The sequence below is a fragment of the Lutra lutra genome, chromosome 8 (assembly GCF_902655055.1).
Source record: "Lutra lutra chromosome 8, mLutLut1.2, whole genome shotgun sequence".
Taxonomy (NCBI): domain Eukaryota; kingdom Metazoa; phylum Chordata; class Mammalia; order Carnivora; family Mustelidae; genus Lutra; species Lutra lutra.
This window is the reverse complement of record NC_062285.1, coordinates 57,182,230-57,198,883: the sequence shown is the minus strand read 5'-3', so window position 1 is coordinate 57,198,883 and position 16,654 is coordinate 57,182,230. Positions and strand designations below refer to the sequence as shown.

General features: G+C 47.2%; 1 protein-coding gene across 3 annotated transcripts in view; it reads right to left on the bottom strand.

The window, feature by feature from the left end:
• Nucleotides 1–15,474, bottom strand: part of BIN2 (bridging integrator 2) — a 31,957-nt gene extending 16,483 nt beyond the window's left edge. For all 3 annotated transcript variants that reach the window (XM_047740538.1, XM_047740540.1, XM_047740539.1), the window contains exons 1-2: nucleotides 15,306–15,474; nucleotides 8,316–8,396 (exon numbers count right to left, since the gene is read on the bottom strand). In XM_047740538.1, the coding sequence (XP_047596494.1) occupies nucleotides 8,316–8,396; nucleotides 15,306–15,386 (162 nt within the window). In that variant the 5' untranslated portion in view covers nucleotides 15,387–15,474. The remainder of the gene's footprint in view (nucleotides 1–8,315; nucleotides 8,397–15,305) is intronic.
• Between the last annotated feature and the right edge of the window lie 1,180 nt (nucleotides 15,475–16,654).

Below are 16,654 nucleotides of genomic sequence, written 5' to 3'. Positions count from 1 at the left end.
CTCTAACAAATAAATGACCATTTAGCTTCTGTTTCTTGAATACCGCCAGTGACCCGAAACTCATGACCTCTTGTGAAGGTTGTGCTTCGATTTTATTTATTCATAAATATTTTATTTATTTATTTATTTATTTATTTAATTCATGTGTGAGAGAGAGAGGGAGAGCACACAAGCAGGGGGAGTGGTAGGCGGAGGGAGAGGCAGGTTCCCCCCTGAGCAAGGAGCCCAATGCAGGACTTGATCCTAGGACCCTGGGATCATGACCTGAGCCAAAGGCAGACAGTTAACCAACTGAGACACAGGCAGCATCCCTGTGCTTCAATTTTAAATAGCTCTGCTACAATTCTGGCCCACTGCTCTCAGGCTGGCCTTCTGTACTCAGAGCAGATCTGGTATCTCTCGCACATGTTGGAAGACATCTTTTCCAGACCCTGCACTGAGTCCTGTCTTTCATAGGCTCCCTCTGTTGTTGCTCCTAGCATTATTTAAAGCCTTTTCTGATTCTCTTTCCTCTGCGTGGACTCTAGTTTCTAGAAGTTGTATGAGAAGGGAGTTTGAGGCCAGACCATTGACATTTGGAGCGTGACTTCTGGAGTGTGGGCCTGGACTGAAAGAGGCAGCCCACTGAAAGGTAAGCCACAGGGCAGGGCCGATGGGTCCGAATAGTGATCCTCACACCAGTTCCGGGGAAGGAGTATTTAAGTTAAGATGTATTATGCATGTACCATAAAACACTTATGAACTTGTTCATTTGTTTTATTTGCTTGTGTTCAGCACTAGATAGGTTCAGTGAGCAAACCAACAGTATAAAAAAACTTATGGGCAAAAAACTGAAAATCAGAAAATTCTACCTAACAACTTAAGATTTTTTTTATCTGTGGGGGGGCACCTGGGGGGCTCAGTTGGTTAAGTGTCTGACTCTTGGTTTTGGTTCAGGTTAGGTCATAGGCCGTGGGATTGGCCCCACATTGGGCTCCGTGCTCGGTGGGGAGTCTGCTTGGGGTTCTCTCTCTCCCTCTGCCCCTCCCCCACAGCTCTCTCATATAAATATATCTTTTTTTTTTTTAAAGGATTTTATTTATTTATTTGACAGAGAGAGCAGAGAGCACAAGCAGAGGGAACAGCAGAGAGAGAGGGAGAAGCAGGCTCCCCACCAAAGCAGGGAGCCCGACGCAAAGCTCGATTCTAGGACCCTAGGATCATGACCCGAGCTGAAGGCAGACGCTTAACCATCTGAGCCACCCAGGTGCCCCTCAAATAAATAAATCTTAAAAATATGTATTTTTCCCCCCTGTGGAAATCTTGGCAGGAAAGATCATTATTATGTAAATTCAGCTGCAGAAAATCTAGGTCGACTAGGTCAAAGAAAATTGGAACAATTATTTTGTCCATCTTTTTGCCTCACTTCTAAGCCAGTCCAAACACTTGACCATACCTCAGGTTAAAAGTCCTTGGGGCTGAACGCAAGGGCTCAAGGGACACCAACGCTTAGGCGGACTCAAGGGAGTTGAAGACACTGTCAGAGAGGTGGGAGAAGAACCGATGTTGTGTGGGGTGTCACAGCAAGTGGGGACCCGGAGAGCATCAGAGAATGACCAAGGAGGGACCAGATGCTACAGAAAGGTTAGAGTCCAGGAAGAACCAGTCACAGTCATTGGACTTGGTAACTGGAGATCACTGGTGACCTTAAGGAAGTGCTTTCAATAGCACAACGGAGACAGTCAGTCACCAAAATTCAGAAACACTCAGCATTCGCCAGGAAGGATGTTTCATTTCCTCTTTGCTTGTTCATTCATGGGAAAAAAGTTTAAACAGTCTAAGATGTTCAATGTACATAAAATCTTTTAAACCTGGATCTGGTAGGTGGGTATAAGTTTAGGAGTTTTAAAAATCTGATAGCCAAAGTTTGAGAGAGTTCAGAGGATTATAAAAATTAACAAGGATTCGAAGTGCTTTATTTATTTATTCAAAAGATTTTATTTATTTATTTGACAGACAGAGATCACAAGTAGGCAGAGAGGCAGGCAGAGAGAGAGGAAGAAGCAGACTCCCCAATGAGCAGAGAGCCCGACACAGGGCTCGATTCCAGGACCCTGGGATCAACACCTGAGCTGAAGGCAGAGGCTTTAAACCACTGAGCCACCCAGGCACCCCTTGAAGTGCTTTTTTGAAAGAAAAGAATGTGGGCTCAACTTTTTACTTCACCATGAAGATTTGGCCTCCAAAATACACATATAAGTAATAAAAGCTGTTAAACCATCTCCCGTGATTTCTACAAATGAAATCAAAATTGTTTTTCTCCCATTAGATATTATGTGGCCTGAAAAACTGGATCGGTAATCAAGGCTATCGTGCATGACTACAGAGGTTGTGTGTCCGCTGTGCAAAACCAGGGGGTTCTATCAATACCAGAGTCCATAAAACGTGAATGCCTTCTGCCTTCCCCTGCACTCACAGAAGCCCAACTGTTTTTCTGTTTTTGGATCAAACCTGTAGGTCCAAGTTCTTTATGTTCTTGCTCTTTCCTTTGAAGAGATGAAGTGTGAATGTGTGTGTGTGTGTGTAGTGGTAGCAGGAAGTGGGGCACCACTGGGTATCCTCTTATTTTGCTGGCCTCTCTGTCCCTGTCTCCCAGCCCCCAAATGGCTCCAGGTTGCCCAGCATCTCTCTTCTTTCTTGACAGATACAACTTTCCTAGTCTGATGTTCCCACTTGTCTGGGAGTCAAAACCCTGCAAGTTATTCCACTTTTCTGGCTTTATTTTCCTCCACTATAAATGTTGGGTAAGACCATTTCTACGCCTGTAGCTTATGATTTTATCACTTTGGCTCTCTGAATCCTTGCCAAATTCTTGGCAGCCCCATGAAGAGTCTGAGTAGGGCCTTCCTCCCCCTTACGCAGACAACCTCAGCCCTCAATTAATGGACCACTCCCTCTGGAAGCTTGTCCTAAGCACTTAGGCAGACAAAGCTACATGCTGAGAGAGTCTTTGGCCTGGGGTTCCCCCACTTGCTGGAGAGAAACAGACTCAGAGAAATCCAAACACTCAGCAAAGCAGCTAGCAAAGCATGACCAATCCTGAGTGAGTGCTGAAAGTGCTTGATTTGATGGAGGTCCAGAAGGGAGACAAGAAGCTGGTTTGATTTTATTTACTTATTTATTTGAGAGAGAAAGAGAGAGCATACACAAGCTGGGGGAGGGGCAGAGTGAGAGAGAGAATCTCCAACAGACTCCCCACTGAGCATGGAACCCAATGTGGGGCTTGATCTCAAGACCCTGAGATCATGACCTGAGCCAAAATTGAGTCAGAGGCTTAACCGACTGTGCCACCCAGGTGCCCCATTAGGTTTTATTTTATTCTGTTATTTTTTAAAAGATTTTATTTATTTATTTGACAAAGAGAGAGAGAGTACAAGCAGGAGGAGGCAGAGGGAGAGGGAGAAACAGGTTCCCATTGAGCAAGGGGACCGATGTGGGACTCAATCCCAGGATCCTGGGATCATGATCAGAGCCAAAGGCAGATGCTTAACGGTCTGAGCTACCCAGGCGCCCTAGGTTTGATTTTGAATGCAATGACTTGGAAGCAGCTGTCACTACCAAAAATAAGAGATTAAAATGCTGCTTGTGGAAAACAATTCTTCCTATTTAATATAGTTTGAGGAAGCAGCCAAGCAGAGCCCACAAGGAAAACTTACCTATGAAAATTTGGTTAGGAACCCAGGCAAATGGCAAGGTCTCGAAATCAGGCTGGGAAGTTTGGGAGTGATATTTACTTATTAATGAAAAGTTTACCTACAAGCTGATTGCGGTAAGGCCCTGGGCACATGACCAACTAACTGGTCCACCTTCTGGAATACTTCACTTTCAATCTCCATGACCTTGTCTTTTCCCCTCCTGTTTGTCTTAGCCACCCCAGGTCCAGTCTCAGACTGGGCTGTATTGTTTTTGTCTTTCTTCCTAAACTGTGAGAGCCTGAGGGCAGGTGTGTTATCTTATTCACATTGGAGTCCCAGAATCTAGCCCAGTCCCTGGCGTGTAGCAGGCCCCCGTGACATGCTTGTGAAGTAACCTTTCCACGCAAGCTCAAATACCAGTTACTAATCCTCCACTCAGAAGGAAACTTTCCCTTATTCCTATTCAACCTCTATTTCATTTCTCAAATCCATCTCCGCCCCCTTCCAGTGTTTCAGGTGGTGGGCTCGCCCAGGAAATTCTGAGGGGACTGTCAATATCCTATCCTCTTCTTCTTGATGGGCTTTCCTTCATCTCCTATCCTTTCTGCCCACACACCTGCCATTGGCAGATCCATCCTTTAAGGCAGAGAGGAAGGGGAAAGACCGAGGTGCAGAATGAGTTAAGAGTCAGAAAGCTCTCGATGTGGGTGTTGACTTACTAATTCCTGTTCTTTTCACGCGGCAGTTAGAAGCAGAACCCGGGCAATCACTGAGCAGAGGCCCACGGAGGCCTCCTAGTGAGGTGCAGGGGGAAAAGCAAAGGGTTTAAGTCAGAATCCCAGCTCGGCAGTTCTACGGCTTTTACCTTGATTAAACCACCTCCTTCTCAGATCCTACTCCCCCACCTAGTTTGACTGAACCGCTGGTTGCCAAATGCTGTTCTCAGACTCGCTACTACATCGTCACTACCTGGAAAGTTAATATAAAACACAGCCTCCCTAGTTAATAATCAACCAAGGCTGTTCATGTCCCGCAAAACAAGGAGACACGCAGCCATCATGTGCCTCCAGGTGAAAAACTCTCAGGACTATAAAAATACCAAGTATTCTTGCCGCCCAAACAAACAAAAACAAAAATCTGAATCTCATCAAGCTTCTAAACCCAACTATGAATTTATAGAAAATACCAGAACCAAGAGAGCAGGCTAAACCTTACTGAGGACCTAATCGATCAAGTTGAGGCTGCAGGAAACTGCGGGAGGACAATCTAGTGTCAGCGACAAACAAACTGCAAAAAGGGAGGGATCAGAAAGTCGCAGGTGAAGAGATTTAACTTTAAACCTAAGAGACTAAAACATGCCAACAAGCTGCTGATTTAAACAAACTAAAAAAAAAAAAAAGACATCATTAGGAGAATGTGAACATTAACTGGATATTTTATATCAAGAAATTAGTGCTGGGGCGCCTGGGTGGCTCAGTGGGTTAAGCTGCTGCCTTCGGCTCAGGTCATGATCTCGGAGTCCTGGGATCGAGCCCCGCGTCGGGCTCTCTGCTCAGCGGGGAGCCTGCTTCCTCCTCTCTCTCTGCCTGCCTCTCTGCCTGCTTGTGATCTCTCTGTCAAATAAATAAATAAAATCTTAAAAAAAAAAAAAAAGAAATTAGTGCTACTGGGGCACCTGGGTGGCTCAGTGGGTTAAGCCTCTGCCTTCGGCTCAGGTCATGATCTCAGGGTCCTAGGATAGAGGCCCGCATCGGGCTCTCTGCTCGGCGGGGAACCTGCTTCCTCCCCCCCCCCCCCCCCCCCCCCCCCCCGCTCTCTGCCTACTTGTGATTCCTCTCTCTCTGTCAAATAAATAAATAAAATTTTTAAAAAATTAGTGCTACTTTTTGAAAATATCACTCAGTCTTACATTTTAGTGGAGTATCAGAAAGGATATTATATTATATTGCTAACTGAAAATGGCAAGTTATAAAACCAGTATCAACGGAATGGTCTCACTTTGGTAAACTATCTATCTATTGTGGATTTACTTAGAGATCATACACACTCATAGCCGGGGGACTGTAAGGATAGAAAACAAAGGTGGTGGTAGCATGGGAGGGTGTGAAATAAGGTTTTTTTTTTTTTTTTAAGATTTTATTCATTTATTTGAGAGAGAACACATGGCAGGAGGGGGGGTGGGGGGGGAGCAGACAGAGAGGGAGAAGCAGGCTCCTGGCGGGTAAGGGGTCTGCTTTGGCTCCATCTCAGGATCATGACTGAGCCATGCAGGTGCCCCAAAACCAGGATTTTTAAATTCATGTTTTTCTTCTCCTTTCCGGTTTGTTGGAAAGGAGTAAATATCTCAGAGAAAATATTTTTAGGTGTGATAATGGCTTTGTGGTTATATTTTATTTTATTTTTATTTTTTTTAGATTTTATTTATTTATTTTACAGAGAGAGATCACAAGTAGATGGAGAGGCAGGCAGAGAGAGAGAGGGAAGCAGGATCTCTGCCGAGCAGAGAACCCGATGCGGGACTCGATCCCAGGACCCTGAGATCATGACCTGAGCCGAAGGCAGCGGCTTAACCCACTGAGCCACCCAGGCGCCCTTGTGGTTATATTTTAAAAGAGTCCTTATCTTTAGAGATCGATAATGAAATTTTTCTGGATAAAACGACAGGATATATAGAATTTGCTTCACAGTAATCAAGGATGAGGGAAAGTTAGGTGGAGACAGAAATGAGTTGATTAATTATTAAAGCTAAGAGATGGGTATGTACACATGGATTAATGATACAAGTTTTCCTATCTTTCCATATATTTGAAATCTTCCATTACAACAAGTTTAAAAGTACAGATTCCCAAGCCCTACTATCAGACATCTCCCATGTAAAAATATTTCCCAAAGGGCACCTGGGAGGCTCAGTTGGTTAAGTATCTGTCTTTGGCTCAGGTCATGATCCCAGGCTCCAAGGATCAAGCCCTGCCCTACATCCAAATGGGGCTCCCTGCTCAGCAGGGAGTCTGCCTCTCCCTGTCTGCCTCTCCCCCAGCTCATGCTCTCTCTCAATAAATAAAATCTCTAAATTATATATTTATGTTTTCCAAGTGATTCTAATATATAATCAACTGCTGAATTATAGTGAATGTCCTTTTAATATAATTTTAGAGAATTATTTTCCATATAATTCAATTTACTGATACCGTCAAATAAAGAATTTAGCTGGCCTTTGTCCCCAGTTCCTCCGAAGTAACTTCTAACTCCTTGGAATTTCCTGAGTGATAGGAATGTGTTTGTTATTCATGGTGGGCCTCTCAGATCAGAGTCAGTTTATGCTAAACAAATGAGTCAGCTGGTGGCTGGTCAGGCTGGAAAGATGAACCATGTGATTAGAGGGCTGGGGCTTTGAGACAGGTGATATCAGCTTGACCTCCAGCAGAGGGGAGAGAATGGGAGCTAGAGATTAAATTCAATCATGTGGCTAGAGATTCACTAGGTAAGGAAATCACAATAAAAAAAGCTCTAGACTACTGACGCTTTGGTGAGCCTCCCCCTGTTCCTCTAGCAGCATGCAGGGAAGGTGACAGGTCTTGAGGACGCAGAAGCTTCTCGTTCAGAGCTCTCCCGGGCCTCACCTTATGTGTCTCTTCACTTGGCTGGTCCTGATGTGTATCGTTTCTAATAACTCAGTGATTGTAACTAGAGCGCTTTCCTGAGTTCTGTCAGCTGTCATGGATTGTGGAAGCTGAGTGGAGAGTAGGAACCCCCAAATTTGTAGCGCTGGTCAGGAGTGCAGGGGGGCATGGGAGCTCAGGCGCGTGTGACTGGTGTCTGAGGAAAATCAGTCTAGCGAGCAACTCTGTCCCTAACCTGTGAGCTGGGACCTAACCCGGAGTGAAGCGGTTGAACGGCATGACAACTGCATAGTCATGTAAGTGAAGGACCCCCTTCTATGATAAAGAGGGGACGGCAACCTCTGGGACTGAGGTGATGGTTAAATGAGATCACGTGCCTAAAGCACCAAGCACAATGCCTGGAAGGTGGAGACGGGAAGTGAAATATCTCCTGGGAGGCCAAACCTGTCATCCACTTCTGAATGGAAGTTTCTACATAAAATGACCCGTAGTATCCGGCGAAGACAGAAGGCACAGGGAGAACAGGAGGTGTGTTGGGGAGAATGACAGGTAAAAGACGGAGGGGTTCTTTAGAAATGAGGGCTCAGGTGAGGCAGAGGGAGTACACAAAGAGGCAACAAGGAAAAGAGGGTTCTACCCCGATGAGAAGAGCCGGGGGGTGGGAAACAGGCACCCTGGGGAAGTGGTAAGCCAAAGACAGAGGGGGACAACTTTATCTAAGGACCTGGGGATCCCACCGTAGCCGGGGGGACCATTAAGAGAAAATAAGAGCACTTGTCTCTCTCCCAAAACCCAGGTCAGCAGGAATGGGAAAGGGAAGTTTCTGCGGTTGCCAGGGAAAGTGGTAAGCAGCAGGTCACCCGGTAGCCCTTAGCCCTGGGCAGGGGGATGAGGTGGGAGGATGGCTTAGTAGGAGCGCCTGCTGATTTGCAGAACCTGCTATTTCTTCTGCCATTCAGCCCTCCTGTCTCCTTGCCTCCTCCAAGCCTCCCTTCCCCACCCTCCACCCATTCCAGATTACCTGTTGATGGTAGAAGTTGTTGGCACTTTGTTCAAACCGTTCATCTTTGGTTTCCACAGTTTTCCCCAACTTCTGCAGTACCTGGGAATGTGAGTTGAAAAGGTCCATCAGGCTAGAGTCAAGTCTTTCTCATCCGTTGGCCTCATGGGACTCTGGCTTCTCAGAGTCTCAGATGCAGTTAAAGGGCTATATTCCTATCAGCCCAATGGAATAAAAAATACATCACGAAAAAAAAATCACATTTTGTGGTTCTTCTCAAATTGGGGTACACCTGGGGATACACAGTAGTGTGCTGGGGGTATATATAAAGCCTGGAATAAATAGGGCATATATGCCAGGAATGACTTGTTATTTAGAGTGGGGTTTTTTTTGGGGGGGGGGTATTACATTAAAATAAGGATTAATAAGAAGAATGTAAAATGTGCATTGCTTAATTTTTTAAAAAATATTTTATTTACTTATTTGCCAGAAAGATCACAAGTAGGCAGAGAGACAGGCAGAGAGAGAGAAAGAGAGAGAGGGAAGCAGGCTCCCTAGTGAACAGAGAGCCCAATGCAGGGCTCGATCCCAAAACCCTGAGATCATGACCTGAACTGAAGGCAGAGGCTTAACCCATTAGCACCCAAGGCACCACCCAGGCACCCAAGCATTGCTTAATTTTAAAGGTAAAACAGGAGCCTTGAAGACTTTTCGCTTGCAAGACCCTCTTCCAGCCACAGCCACAGATTCCTCTAGATAGAGGAGGTGAGAGAGGCAGGTAGGAAGGAGACTCTTTTCTTGGGAGGGCCCTTGTGGAAAACTATGAGGAACACTGATAAAACACACTTGAAACTCAGCTCGAAATGAAGGCTCTCCGTGTCTATCTCCTCTCCCCTGTGAACCTGAGAGCTAACCACCGCTCTAGTTTCAGTGGTAAAGCAAAGGACAGGGAAATGAAAAAGATACAGCGCCTGTTCTCCCAGGAGACACTCACTTATAAACAAGAAAGCAAGCCCAGGCTCTACTACCTGGAGCCCCCAGTTTGGAAGGAGGCACCACTAACACCCCCCACCCAGGTCCAAGGAAGCATCTCGGGGGTTGCCCTCAACTACTTCTCTCTCATTTCCTTTCTCGAATCCGCACACTCTGACCATCTCTGAAAACCATCCCCTGCCTTCAGTCTGTCATTGCTTTGTTCTCTGCGCTCGCTGTTTCTCAACTGCCAACAGGCCTCTCATGCTGCTGCTTAACGCCTTCTCACGATTCTCCACTCGTCTGCTCCATGGCTTTGTATGAAATGCCCATATGTATCTATCAGTTGTAGTTCAAACTCCAGCACGCAGACAGGTCTCAATGACCCGACTCCTCAGTAAGCCTCACCTCGTGCTAGTCCTCCTTCCTGCAGGAGGCTCAGGGTTGGCTCAGAGCCCCAGGATGGCTGTAGAGAGGACTCAAACAAACAAACAAAAAAAGATGTAAAAACCCTAACTCGGGACGCCTGGGTGGCTCAGTTGGTTAAGCAGCTGCCTTCGGCTCAGGTCATGATCCCGGCGTCCTGGGATCGAGTCCCACATCGGACTCCTTGCTTGGTGGGGAGCCTGCTTCTCCCTCTGCCTCTGCCTGCCATTCTGTCTGCCTGTGCTCGCTCTCTCTCCCTCTCTCTCTGACAAATAAATTAAAAAAAAAAAAATCTTTAAAAAAAAAAAAACCCTAACTCATATTCCACATCCTTTTATGATGCTTAACTACATCTACTTCACCCTGTTGAGTTAATCACTCCCTCCTAAGTACTTACAACCTCTCCACCTTGCATACACTTCTATTACTGTTTTATTATTTGTATTTATCTAGCTATGTGTCCTTCTAAACTGTGGGCTCCTTGAGAATTGGGTACTTGCCTTATTCACCTAGATTTCTCAGTATCCAATAAAGAGATACTCAACACTTCTACCAGGAAGGAGAGTGGGACTGATACAGGAGAGGATCAACAGGCTGGGCCTTGAATTAAGATTTTGCTAAACTACAGGGCGCCTGGGTACCTCAGTTGGTTAAGTGTCTGCCTTTGGCTCCCATCACGATCCCAGGATCCTGAAATTAAGCTCCGCCTTGGGTTCCCTGCTCAGGAGGGAGTCTCTTTCTCCCTCTCCCTCTGCCCCTCCCCTCGCTCATGCTCTCCTCTCTCAAATAAATAAATAAGGCCTTAAAAAAAAGCAGAGTTTTTTCTAGACTGGAATAGAGTATAAAGCGGGAGAATGGAAAAAGACAAAGTCAGATAAGTACCCATTTTCACACAGCTTTTTGAGATGGCTCTGTGTAGCTGGTTTAGAGTGTGTTATGGGGACTGGTGGGTAAGGGAGCTAGAAAGGGAGACTGCCTTCTCACTGAGAAGGGCTCTGAATCACAGGCAAAAGTGCCCAGGTACTGGGAGTGAGGGAGGCCCTATGTAGAGCCTCGGACCCATGTGTCTCTATTCTTAATCCAGGGGTTGGCATCTCTCACTTCCGGAGCTCTCTCTGGGGTGGTTACGATCAAGGGCTCAAACAGAATATGCCTTGCCTTGCCCTTTCCACTTATTGCTGTAAGCTTTTGGGCAAATAAAACTATGCATCTCTTGAGCCTCCGGTTAGAGAACTCCCTTTCCCCCACTAAGATGACAGCATCTCCTGGAGTTGTTGGGAGGATTAAGTGACATGCTTTCCCAGTCTACCCTGCAGGGAGCACTCAATACAAAACCACTGTTGTTCGTCCAGTTCCACTCCCTTCCCTAGGAGCACCTGTCTATTTCCTTCTCAGTTCAGCCATAGGTCTGTCTGTGTGTCTAACTTCACCTCACCGAACACCTGGCCCTGGGTATGCAGAGTCCCCCGGCTTCCCTGACCCAACCCTCCCTCCCCCACCAACAAAACACCATCCTCTACCAGAAAGTTGCAAAACCACCTTGTTTAAGTGGTAAGCGCCTCTCTCACTTCCTTCCTGCTACTCCTCCCTTCCTTTGCCCAGGGGAGCATGGTTCATTTTTTAGGTGGAAGGGGCAGAAAGGATGGTCAGCTCAGTCTTGAGTTAATGGGCCACACCCGATTTCTCCAGCCCCCACAGGGTTCAAGGCAAAGGGCTTCAAAGGGCTGTGAGTGTGTGTGCTGAACACTCCTGCCTTTAATTCCGAAACTGAAAAAAGGAGTGTGATATCACCCTGAAAGCATCACCCAGTGCCCTGGGCCCTAAGTCACTTGTTGCCATTGGCAACAGGGCTGTGTATCAGGACACATGACCTATGCTGCAGACATTTTTCCTTATCCAGAGTTCCCTGACAGAAGAGAAGGTACGTGCTCAGCAAACATCTGAAAGAATGAGTAGATTTTACCTTTGGGTCACCTGCCGATGAAAGCCCACTCAATGCTGGTCTCTAAAGTTCTACATTAAGAATTTGGCCCCCAGCAGAACAGGAGACATTAAGAGAGAAAGAACAGGAACAGGAGACAAAGTGGATGTGGCAAAATGTGAAAGCTTGGTGAAAAAGGTCGAGAACATTCCAGGGTTCATTGACCTATTTTAACGCTTATGTACATTGGAGTATGAGGACAAAGCTTTAAAAAAGAAATCAGGGCGCCTGGGTGGCTCAGTGGGTTAAGCCTCTGCCTTCAGCTCAGGTCATGATCTCAGGGTCCTGGAATCGAGCCCCGCATTGGGCTCTCTGCTCAGCAGGGAGCCTGCTTCCCTCTCTCTCTCTGCCTGCCTCTCTGTCTACTTGTGATCTCTGTCAAATAAACAAATAAAATCTTTAAAAAAAAAAAATAAAAATAAAAATAAAAAAGAAATCATTGCAGATATGTTTGGTGGCTACGGTTCTTTACCAGGACCCTCCCCCCATAATCATTTATTATATTTTTAGTTTACTCTCTCCACTGGTGAAATCTGAACAGGACCCGGGTAAGATATTATGGAATTTTGTTAAAAATTTTCCCTTAGGCGGTTCAACCGTACTGTAGTTTATGTGAGAAATCCTCATTTTCAGGATATATGCTAAAGTAAGCTCTTCCTGAACATGGTCTTAATATACTTTCCAGCCTTTTCTGCCACCACTCCCTGTGTTCCAGCTGAGCTGCATTTCTCACTATTCGGCCTCAAAGGATTTCCACACTCCAGGCCTTGCTCATGCTGGCATTCCTCAGCTCCAATGCTCCCCCACCAGTTGCCTGAGGAACTACTAATCAGCCATAATTCCCATCTCAAATTCTGCCTCTACTATAAAACCTCCCTCGATTCTCCTCAGTCTTTCTCTCCTCTGAATTCCCACAAAGTGCAGCCCTCTCCGGTGACTCATTTCACTTTTTTTTTTTTTTTTTAACTAGACTGGAAGCGTCTGGCAGGTGAGAGTACCTCTTACTCATCTCTAAATTCCTTCCTGGGTCCAGCCCAGGATCCTGGACAAAGGAATTTTTCTGTAAGTATTGTTGACAGAACCCTCTGGAAGACAAGTTGAGTAAAAGTCAGTAGAGGAAAAGACCAACAAAGAGGTGGTAAACAATGCCGCTTCTCAGGGGAGAACTGAGAGATTTGCCACAGAGAAATCACAAACAGATGGTGAAAGCATTCATTTGAAATGTGAAGAAGGATCTTGCTGTAAAAACACAATTCAGTCTCATGTTGAGTCTGGGTGGAAACTGGAAAATAAAACAAAAAGAATGCTTCATTTCCACTATGTGTGACACTCACTGGACCTCCACTCCTGGCTCTCCAGAGGAGGCCTGAGCAAAAGGGGTTTCTCCTCCTCCTTTTGCTCCTGAGAGAGCAGCAGGAAGTGGGCAGGCACAGATGTCAGGATGGTTTATCTGGAACCTTGTAAAGACAGTGGTCTGGGGTTGGGATCCAAAGGCGGGACACCTGGCCTTCAGTGATAGTTCTGCCATTTGCCAATTGCTTTGAAGTCTCGTTTCTTCATTTCTAAAATTGGGCTGTTAATAACATGCTCAAAGTCATGCAAAGATGAAGTGAGACCATATCATGAGAGTGCTGGCCTCATAGAGAGAGAGATGGTGTCTTTCTTAATTTCCTGTGCCTTGTCATAGGCGCTTAATATTTGACCCATTTGGCTATGTGACACCTGAGTTACTACATATTACTCAGAATATTACAGCCAACTGCTTATAAAGAAAAATACAACAACTCTAAGTGTACCAGGGAGTCCTTTCTTTTGATGGTAACTTTCTCTGTTTTGCCTTCCAAAACCTCTCAGGACTCAAGGACTCTGGCAGGCTGAGTTGAGCTCCTTCCCACATTCCAGGCCATTCCCACCCTATCCAAGTGCATCAGTGACCTCCAGGGGGCCAGAGGTACTGCTCCAAGTTCAGGGTCTGCCTGCCTTTGTGTTTATGTCTGGGTTCAGGGCATCTTCCTGTTTTCTGCCTTAACCTGCAAGTTCCCTAAGGCAGACAGATGTGAGGGGGCTCTCTGTTTTCTCGGGGTTCAGACCAGGAAGAACAGGGTGTACCTGGGTGGGGGGTTCTCCCTTTGGGAAGTATTTGCCTCTGAGGTTCGAGGCACCCTCGCCCCTTCTCTCGCTTTGGTATATCCTTACCACGTCTAATTTCCAAATCACTTAACATCGACTTTCTCATTTTTACAGATGCAGAACGTGAAGCCCAGAGCAGGGACATTATTTATGTAAGGCTTTCGAGTCCATGCTTTGAAAAGGAGAGAAATCCCAAGCCAGGGGCACAGTGTTGATGATCGGCTGGATGAGGACAGGAGGTGAAAGAGGGAGGTAAAACCAATTGCTGTGTATTTTTTTTAATCTTTTTTTTTTTAAAGATTTTATTTATTTGTTTGACAGAGATCACAAGTAGGCAGAGAGACAGGCAGAGAGGGAGAGGGAACCAGGCTCCCCGCTGAGCAGAGAGCCCGATGTGGGGCTCTATCCCAGGACCCTAGGATCATGACCTGAGCCGAAGGCAGAGGCTTTAACCCACTGAGCTACCCAGGCCCCCTGCTGTGTACTTTTAAAATAACTACTATCCATGAGTTTTTGGTCTTCTGGATTTTCTTTGTTTTTCCAAATGATAGTGTAGCTGGTCCCTCCTGTTCCTCCACATGGTTTCTAACTAGATCTGCCCACAGGCTCTGATCCCAATCAGATTTTAACTAGACAGCCTTTCAAGACGCTGAAACCACGATCAAGGTGAAGTTAGAGTAAGTCTAGCCACACAAAATCTTTCCTTTTTCTCCACTCTTTCACATGACCCTGGCTTCCTCAAAGACAAAAAGGACGTTCATCTACCAGGGGTTGATAGGTGGAGAGCTGAGAGCTTCAGGTTACAAGGGAAGGGCAGACTCTGGACAGGGAGAAATAAGAATGTCATTAAAATGTGTAGAGAGGTGTTACAGGGGGACAGCTTACCTACATGCTAGTGCTGGAGTAGGGCCACCCAGAGCTAAACGGAGGACACAATCTAGAAAGAGATGCTCCTTCATCACCCCGGGCCGGGTACTTTCCAACACCAAAGAGACCGCACAGAAGGCAGATACGGGCTACCGCTTATATCAGCTTCAACAACGGGCAGAGGCCAGGCAGGGGTGGGTACAGAGAGAACCCTGCAGAATTACTCTAGTCCTTGTGGACTAGGTGGTCCTCGCTGGTAGCACAGCCGGTCACGGCTGCCTTATGAGTTTGGGGAGATTCTCCTTTTCAAACCTTCAATTTCATCATCTGTAAAATACTATCGTCGCTGGACTGCTACGACAAAAACTGCCAACGTTGGTTCCTTTCTCCCACCTGTCCTGGGTTGGCCCGAGTCTTGTTTAGGGTTCCTGTTGTCTCCTCGGCGTCCTCCGAGATTGGGTGATTTCCTCCGTTCTCTCAAATCGTTCTATTTTAAGGGAAACCCGGTCCCACTCCCGTCTGCAGGGGAAGCCGGGGACCCATCGGTTCCGCCCAGGCCCCCTGGGGACCCTGTACGCCCCTCTCACCGCGTCCGGCTGGTGGGACCGGCGGGTGGGGGGGGCCTGGCCACCTACCTTCTCCTGGGCCCTGCTGAACTTCTTCTGCACCTGCTTGGCGAATAAGCCGGCGGCGCCTCCCGCTTTGCCCTCCGCCATCCTGCCGGCTCCGGGCGGCCTGGCCCCGCGGCCTGTGGTTTTCTGGAGGCCCCCAAGGAGGAAGTGCGGTTCCCGGCATGCCTCGCATCCGGCCGTGGCCGTGACGGCCCCGCCCCACGTCGTTTGAGACCCCCGCGGCCGCCCAGGCTCCTCCGGAGGTGGGCTCCCGGCATAGCCGCGGTGGTCCCGAGGTCCCCAGGCCCACCACCGCTCAGCCCTGGCTCCAAGGCGGACCTCTGGAGCGGGGGCCGCATCTGTTCGGAGGAGGAGGCTGGAAATTTGGGACTGCCCTCAGGTGGTGCTCACTCAAAACCAGCCTTGAAGCTGTGCCGCCTGGAGGGACGGGAGCACCGGTCCCAAAGAACAGTTTTCTCATGTGGGCCAAGACTCATTCGTGCCCGCAGCCAATTCGCCATAAACATCAGCATAAACTGGAACGATGGGGTAGAAAGATTGCTATTTCCACTTAGCAAGAGTATTGGGAAGTGTTTCACTGCCTGGCCATGTCTTCTGGGTTGCCGGGTGGAATGCTCGTCTTATTCCAGGTTATTGTTTTTAAGGATGGAAAGCCTCTGCTGTAAGCCTGGAACTGGTAGGGACCAAGTGTGGAAAGGCGCAGGACTCTACATCTGGATTTGAAAGGGAGGAACAACTGAGCCAAGGCTTGAAATGGGGGTCCTTCGGAAAAGAGAGGATCTTACTGGGAAACGACGGAGGAAGAGAGAATGGAAACCCGCGCTGGGGAGGGGGGCACACGTCTATAGCGGGATGGACTGGTGTGTGTACTCCATGGAGGCAGAGTGTGAAGACAGGCAGAGGCTGGGAAAGTGGGGGATGAGGCTGCCCAGATCACACCCGTTGCTCCTACCGAGGTCTCCTACCTGAAGCTGATGGCTTTGAGGGGATAGCTGGAGATTAGGACACTGGGTTGGGAGGTGTCATTTACTCACAGATTTTTATCGTGCTGTAACCTTCCTCCAAGAGGGGAAGAGGGTCAAGATGACTTCCTGAGGAGTGGAGAGGGAAGCTGGCCATTCCCGGAAACAGACGTACTGCACTCAGGGTCAGCTGTGTGATGGACATTGCTCCATGTTGGGAAACCAAGGATAAATTAAAAAGAGAGAGAGATCTCTGACCTCAAGATACTTTAAGTCTGGAGGTGGAGAGAGGTTGGTAATCAAATGATTATAATATTATGTGCTTAAGGCATTTATAGAGATGGATACAAAATTGTCAGGTCCTAGGTCGTTGGGGTTTATGCTGGATCT